We start from the raw sequence: 8,237 nt of genomic DNA on the forward strand, positions 1-8,237 counted from the left end.
AGACTCGCCTACCAACTCCTGATAAGATCTCAAGGCAAACAAAAGGTTAGCCTGTTTGTTTTAGAACTTGTTGTGCTACTGCTGAGTTTTGGAGTACGACAGCAACTGTTATTACCTAGTTACCAACAACAACATAAGTAGAGGACCCCCCCCACCAACACACACACAGCCCATACACACACAGTTCTTCCAGACAATCAAGCACATTCTTTACCATCTTATGTATTAGTGAGTTTCCCCATCATGTATAAACCACATAGTACCAATCACACAGAACATGACTCTTTGCATGTTTTAGACACTGGCTTTTCAACTGTTCAGGTTTGAAGGGATCTATTGCATAAGCACTTTGGACATCTAAATCTATCACAGACACACATATTATTTGGCTCCATTGTCAGAATTGAGGAGCACATTGAACAGCCTCCTGCTACTGCTCTCTATCGCCACAATACCAGAAACTGGCCTGGAGTGCCTATGGATGGAGGAGGGTGGGAGGGCGGGTTAAGGTGTGAGGGGTTGGTGAGCAAGTCCTATAGCCAGACGGAACCCAACCTTGGATGGCCCATCCAGCCGGGTCATTGTGCAGCACAATCGCCCCCATTCTCTTCCCCGCTCTGGAGACTGCTGGACGGGGGCTTCTCACCATGCTATATGGGTGGTCCCTTACCCAAGGGATTACTTTAACGATTTCATTCAACCCAATTGTTTGGCCCAGATCACTCTCTCCCCTCTATTGGGAAGCAGGCAAACTGTTGCTGGTTGCCTGTCTGCCAGCCTGTGTGCCAGACTATGCCGGTCAAAGAGGCAGACCATAGGGTGATAGCACCACCGAGCCACGGCTGGCTGCTTAGTGCGAATGGAGACTAAAGTGCTCCACTACACCACCCACTGGTGCTGGCTGGCAGAGATATGGCGTGCTAGGATGATGTACAGCGAGACACAACATGCTGGGACTATCTGTGGGGCTGCTGGTGGGAACGCACTACAAAAAAATATCAGGAACAAGGTAACGGAAGTGTTGATAAGACACGGTCTCCTGTGCTGTGGCAGAGACACTGTATTGGGCTGGAAGACTCTCGTCTCGGTGAGCAGGACACTGAATCCTCTCTGTCTTCCTCTAGTCTAGCCTAGGAGATAAACTGCAGTGAGAATGATTGTGGTCGAACCGCTCCAACTAACTGCTCTTTGCCAATGCACGAGCTAGCACCATCTCCGGAGAGAAAACGAGGTGTTCTCTAGCTCCGGTCAATGATATACAAATACCAGAGCTACGGCAGATGTGTTTGATCTCCATAATTCGGCTGCTTCCTTGGATCATACCGAGGTGCACAACATCTCGACTCTCAACCAAACAGAGCGGTCACTGCCCTCTCCATATCGTCTGACACCATGCCACCTTGTCTTCAATTGAGCACAACACGCCGTATAAACACATAGGGATTATCCCACAGATGGCAGATGGACCTACTCTCTACTTATATATTACAAGATAAGACCTAGGAAAATATCAGACGTCATGGCGTGAGCTCCTTGAAAACATATGTATTTACAGTTGCTGGAGTCAAAATGAATGCCATGGTTATATCCGTATGTAACCTACATGGTCTAATTCTGGCCAATTACCATGTAGGAAAACAGCCTCGTGTTTCCTGGCTGCCGTGGCAACACACCTATTTGGAAGTCTGTTTCCCTAAATTGGAATAGGATTTAATGAACCCAAAACATGCTGTGGAAATGCATCATTTCAAGCATAGACAATTATCCACACCCATTCTCACGAGGTCTATGGTAGACGGCTAAGACCTTTAATAAAAATAAAAAATAAATGCCATTTCAACTTTTCAGAATTTTAATGAAGGCGTCTGTGAACCTGTTGACTCAGATCATTAATTTAACATACACATGTGCATAGCCTACACAACAAGTCCTATTTATTTTTCGAGTTTATCTCTACATTCCCTGCTCATTCGCCGCATTGCACAATTGAAATCTGACCATGACGCGGATTTGGAGGAGAATGAATTGGAAAGACAAGCTACTTCATAAAATCAAATCAAATGTTGTTGGTCACATACACATATTTTGCAGATGTTATTACGTGTGTAGCGTTTGCGTTCCTAGCTCCAATAGTGCAGTAATACCTAACAATTCACAACAATGCACACACGTGTAAAGGTAAAATAATGTAATTAAGAAATATATCAATGAAACAACAGACACAGGAAGCCTTTTCGCTTATGGAAAACGGTCAGATGTAAACTAGCCTATTTCCAGTAGGCTGACAATTATTCAAGGCCGACAGGCTACAGTACACAGCTGAATCATTTAGTAGGCTGCTGTCAAATAATAAGCACAAACAACTAAAGCCGACTCTTTTAAAATACCAAACTTAATGAAAATACTCACGATTCAATGAGGCAAGGTTGTGCTGATCTTAACATACGCAGTAAAACACACCGAATAAACGAGGAGCTTGAAACGAGCCGCAGAATCCCCTCCGCGCGTGACATTAAAGTATCCGCCATTGTGTAGATAATTAACCTCAGTGCATAACTCAAACTGCATGGAACCCGGTGGGCTGACTGTAACCAATCACTCCACTGACCTGCGTTACTCTGTTGCTTGTGAGTATGCAAACTGCACGGAGTAGTCCACAATAGTGTGCTTGACCAATCTACAGTAGGCCTAGGCCTCTACCCGTTTAAAATAAAGCAACACATTTTGTCCACGTTTTTTTTTAACACATTTTCTGGTAGGCTATGTAAGCAACGTAAAATAGAAACGCTTTGTCAGCATCAATTCGATTTTAATTGCATGAACCCCGTATGTACATGAATAAGACGAGTGGAGGCGCTTGGCATTTTACCAGAGGGGAAGGAATCGTGGTGCTTTGACTGAAGCTCCTTAATAAACCCCAAACCTTCCTCCCCCTAACGCTTGCTTCATCAGTCACTAGCCTACGCCGGACTACCGTTTACAGGATTGTGTAAATTGTCGTTGGCTAGGCCTACTACAGAGCAGTTTTTGTCGGTGATGGCCTACGTTTAGAGTTTAGACTATTTATTTGAAGAGCTTAAATGGATAGCAGCAGCCTGTTGCCAATTGGGAAGGGCTCTGCAATGGCCAAATTACCTGCGGCGGGGAGGGTCATCAAGTTCATGAACGCTTATCGGGAAAACACTATTCAAGATTTGTATATTTTTTAAATTACATATGAAAATTAAGAAAAATATAGACCAGTATTATTATGTGGCGAGGAGATGAGGTAATTGCATGCATTAATAGAATGGTGTGTCTTTGCGCCCTCAATCTCCCTATATAACACTTTATGAAAAGCATTCTAAGAGATAGGCGATTCAGAGGAGCGAGTTTCATCTTTATGGTTTCGTGTGTACCGCATCATCACCATCCTGCCTAGCAGGTTAGACGCCTCCGTGGAAGGAGACAGCTTGGAACGGGAGAAGCTAGAAAGACCGGATTTCGCAGTAATGTCACAGCCAAGTGAGGCTGTCATGAAAAGGCTACGGCTGCCGCTTCAGAGAGCTGTCCATCATTAATCCTACTTTTAAAAATAGCTGATATAGTTCAGATGTTGCCATTTAGTTATAACTATAACATATTGACCGTCGATAAAAACTCATAGGCTAAAATAAGATGGAATATTACTTTAAAAGGTACTGTACAATAAGGCATTTGCAAAGACTCAGCTACAGGTGATACAAGCGCGTGTAATAGGGGGCTGTATTGGAAGGGCGTATTGGCTGTTGACTGTTTTATAAATTACATTAGGTGACTATTTAAAAAAAAACTTACTTATTCGGCAATTCGTGGCGAATTTACAATCAACCTACTTTAGCCTATAGGCATATTGCTGGGTATTCTGTCCTGATATATTGTAATGGTAATAGCCTATTGATTAGGCTATTTATGACCTTACTATTAGCCTATATTATTCAACTCATATGCCTATTTGGCTCGGTTGGGCTGAGGTATACACACAAAAAAATACATAATTTGGAAAATAATAAATATTTGATTCAAATATTCCTCACTGGAAGTCCTTATAAAAATCGGTTTTCGTGAACCCAGAGAGAGATATTTCGTTGGGATCTTTAGCTAATTTATGGCGTATATGGAAAGGACATTTTGAGGGTGGACGGGGTAAGCGCACGGTCGCTCATAGAGAAATCCACACCAGTAGGCTAGTGTAGGGGAAAACATCTAACATCGGTAGTCATCAGTGGAAAGATCGTGCGGGGAATATCAACCGCCGACACACAAGTCCACGGTCGGAAAGCAAACAACAAGTGTTCAACCTCGGAATGAAACGGACCGAAATCCCCATACGTCTGTGGAACATTTAGTTATACCTATCCCCCAGTCGGCATTACAATGCTACATTTCCCAATGAAATGGAAAATACACAATATCGGACCTGCATATGATGTAATAATGTATTGAGCGTAATGGATCGCATAGCCTACCCAAGGGACTGACTGGTAGGTTATGAAAGGCACAATATTGAACTATCAAAATCAGGAAATTGTAATATTCGAGGTTATTTTGTTGGCTCCACTCGTATGTGAATCATAATATGTGCGTGTTTACGGTCAATAAAGCCATCATATGAGCGCTGAGTCGTGACAGTGAAGTTCATAGCCTACCTTGGATGGATGAGAACTCCTCAGTAGCCTATCCCAGTTCTGAGCGCTTCAGCCGGGCTAGAAGCTTCGATCCCTCTCCTCTCCTGAACGAAGCCACTTCAGCCCTCAATATCTCCCCACAAGTAGGAATCCACAATACATGAACAACGCACTCCCCGTGATAAAACACCCCAACAACAAACAATCCACTTGATCAGCCGACGACGGTTAGCCTATTCCTTCAAATCCAATGACGGTCCCCCTGATATCAAAACGAGTGCGTTAATTGCCGGCAGAAAACAACTTGGTGACCAGAAGCGCTGCACATCAGATTGTTGTCCCCTCCTCGGATACGGAAACAACCATATATAGTACGTCTCCGGACCAGTTTTATAGCAGCATCCTGTGCTTAGTTTGGAACATTCGCACCAGCTGCTAAGCTAATCCTCAACATGTTCACGTTCCAGAGTAAAAAAACAAAAAACAATATACTATATGTCCATTAGTTGCCAGCGTTTTGGTCCTCTGTCAGTCACCCTCTGTACAGCTACACAACTATGGGCTGCCTCGGGATCGTTCGCTCCACCACTCACTGCACGACTGCACGTTGTGTGTGTGAGAGTGAAGTGATTTCAAAATGATTGCTCTCTCTCTCTCTCTCTCTCTCTCTCTCTCTCTCTCTCTCTCTCTCTCTCTCTCTCTCTCTCTCTCTCTCTCTCTCTCTCTCTCTCTCTCTCTCTCTCTCTCTCTCTCTCTCTCTCTCTCTCTCCCTCTCTCTCTCTCACACACACATACATACACAAACAGCAAAAAAGGTGGAGCGAAGCAAGTTCCATTTATGCAGATTTCCTAACATTCTTTTTCTCACATAAGCCTACATTTTAGAAATCTCTCACTCACTGTTTGATATATATATATGTATATATACATAGAGAGATAATAATAATATAATAATAATACACTATATATAGAGAGATAGAGAGAGATACAGAGAGAGAGAGAGGGAGATATTGATCCGCTCATTGATCCGCTCATTGGTTCTATCATTCTGGATATTCCGCCTTCATCTCGGTCCATGATGAACTCTTTTGACAGATGGCTATAGGTTATGTTATGTGGGGAACACATATTTTAGCATTGACACTGTTTCTATCATTCGTTTAAGGCTGTGGAACAATAACGTGAAATTATCGTAATGCTTTGTACATTATAAAATGCAAATAGCATACACTTCGTGACTTCCTTTTATACCGTAACGTTTTTGAATATTTTTGGCAAATCGTCCTCAACAACATTATAGGCAATAGTCATGTCAACTAGATCCAAGTAAGCACATAGCCTACGTGCTTGGGCTATATCCTTTTGCTTATTTGATCATACCTCTCTCACTTCCAAAATGTGAAGACTGCTCTAATTCAGAGTATACAGGTATCAGGTTGGTGCGTAACACGCTGATTTAAGATGAGCTGGGGTCGAAAACAGAGCGCAGCAGGAGGTAGTTGTTCTTGTAGCGCGCGCCACCTGCAGGACCAAATGGGAATGATGCGTGAACATCTGACAGTTCAGGTGTAACGTGTCATAGCAAGTAAAAAAATCTAAACTACCAGTGGAATTACCTCGATTGAGACTCAAAATCATTGGAGCCTATTGCATTGAAATGAAAATATGTTTCAGTGATAATTAAATCATATATAAATAAATGTAGGCTATTATTAATACAATACTTAGGTATGCCTTCCAATATGACAAGAAGTTAAGCAAGCAATACAATCCCAATTAATGGAAGAGGACCATATAAATAGTACTTTATTCATTAGTTCCTGGTGCTTTAAAAAAAAATATATATTTTAAAAGTTTGCTAATCTCCTCTCATAAAAAAAAGAGGCATTTGCTAAGTAAAAAAACATTTGTCGAAGCTCGGTCAGAGAGAAGTTTCAGACATCCTCTGACACCTTGTAGAGTTCATTTCCAAGCATTACAGACTTCAATTAACCCCACACAAGAGAAAGCCACTGGAAAAACCTCTCCCTCACAACCTCATCTGTTCCCCTATGGGCTCTAGTCCTGATTGTGTTCTAAGTTTAATAAAATGTTCAACTCTCTAGTACTGTGCAGCTTCATTGGAAATGAAGTAGAAAGGAAATGCACCGCAAATGGATCAATAAGGTGATTAAGAAGGTGTAATGGCATGAGTCTCCATCATGAGTCTCCATCATAGGTATCTATCATGAGTCTCCATCATAAGTCTCCATCATGAGTCTCTATCATGAGTCTCCATCATAAGTCTCCATCATGAGTCTCCATCATGAGTCTCCATCATGAGTCTCCATCATAGGTATCTATCATGAGTCTCCATCATAAGTCTCCATCATGAGTCTCTATCATGAGTCTCCATCATGAGTCCCCATCATGGGTATCTATCATGAGTCTCCATCATAAGTCTCCATCATGAGTATCTATCATGAGTCTCCATCATGAGTCTCCATCATGAGTCTCCATCATGAGTCTCCATCATAAGTCTCCATCATGAGTCTCTATCATGAGTCTCCATCATGAGTCTCCATCATACGTATCCATCATGAGTTTCCATCATGAGTCTCCATCATGAGTCTCCATCATGAGTCTCCATCATGAGTCTCCATCATAGGTATCTATCATGAGTCTCCATCATAAGTCTCCATCATGAGTCTCTATCATGAGTCTCCATCATGAGTCCCCATCATGGGTATCTATCATGAGTCTCCATCATAAGTCTCCATCATGAGTCTCCATCATGAGTCTCCATCTTAAGTATCTATCATGAGTCTCCATCATACGTCTCCATCATGAGTCTCTATCATGAGTCTCCATCATGAGTCTCCATCATAAGTATCCATCATGAGTCTCCATCATGAGTCTCCATCATGAGTCTCCATCATGAGTCTCCATCTTAAGTATCCATCATGAGCCTCCATCATAGGTATCTATCATGAGCCTCCATCATAAGTCTCCATCATGAGTCTCTATCATGAGTCTCCATCATGAGTCTCCATCATAAGTATCCATCATGAGTTTCCATCATGAGTCTCCATCATGAGTCTCTATCATGAGTCTCCATCATGAGTCTCCATCATAAGTATCCATCATGAGTTTCCATCATGAGTCTCCATCATGAGTCTCCATCATGAGTCTCCATCATGAGTCTCCATCTTAAGTATCCATCATGAGCCTCCATCACAGGTATCTATCATGAGTCTCCATCATGAATCTCCCTCATAGGTATCTATCATGAGTCTCCATCATGAGTCTCCTTCATGAGTCTCCATCATGAGTCTCCATCATAAGTATCCATCATGAGTCTCCATCATAGGTATCTATCATGAGTCTCCAATCTGGAGTCTCCATCATAGGTATCTATCATGAGTCTCCATCATGAGTCTCCATCATGAGTCTCCATCATGAGTTTCCATCATGAGTCTCCATCATGAGTCTCCATCATGAGTCTCCATCATGAGTCTCCATCTTAAGTATCCATCATGAGCCTCCATCATACGTATCCATCATGAGTTTCCATCATAAGAGGTGATTATTGAGAGGCACGGCGAGTGTATT

At 42.4% G+C, this 8,237-nt stretch overlaps 1 protein-coding gene across 3 annotated transcripts in view; it reads right to left on the bottom strand.

Annotated features, from left to right (window-relative positions):
- LOC118381005 (protocadherin-1-like) overlaps positions 1–5,307 on the bottom strand; it is a 460,820-nt gene extending 455,513 nt beyond the window's left edge. The window contains exon 1 of one of the 3 annotated variants that reach the window (XM_052513331.1): positions 4,668–5,307. Coding sequence is in view for 2 of the 3 variants with exons in the window: in XM_052513320.1 (XP_052369280.1) it covers positions 2,410–2,528 (119 nt within the window). In the remaining variant the exon portion in view is untranslated. Of the gene's footprint in view, positions 1–2,409; positions 3,043–4,667 lie in introns of those variants that run through there. The other 2 variants (XM_052513320.1, XM_052513338.1) reach the window with 2 other exon arrangements.
- Between the last annotated feature and the right edge of the window lie 2,930 nt (positions 5,308–8,237).

This window comes from Oncorhynchus keta, chromosome 4 (genome assembly GCF_023373465.1).
Source record: "Oncorhynchus keta strain PuntledgeMale-10-30-2019 chromosome 4, Oket_V2, whole genome shotgun sequence".
Taxonomy (NCBI): Eukaryota; Metazoa; Chordata; class Actinopteri; order Salmoniformes; family Salmonidae; genus Oncorhynchus; species Oncorhynchus keta.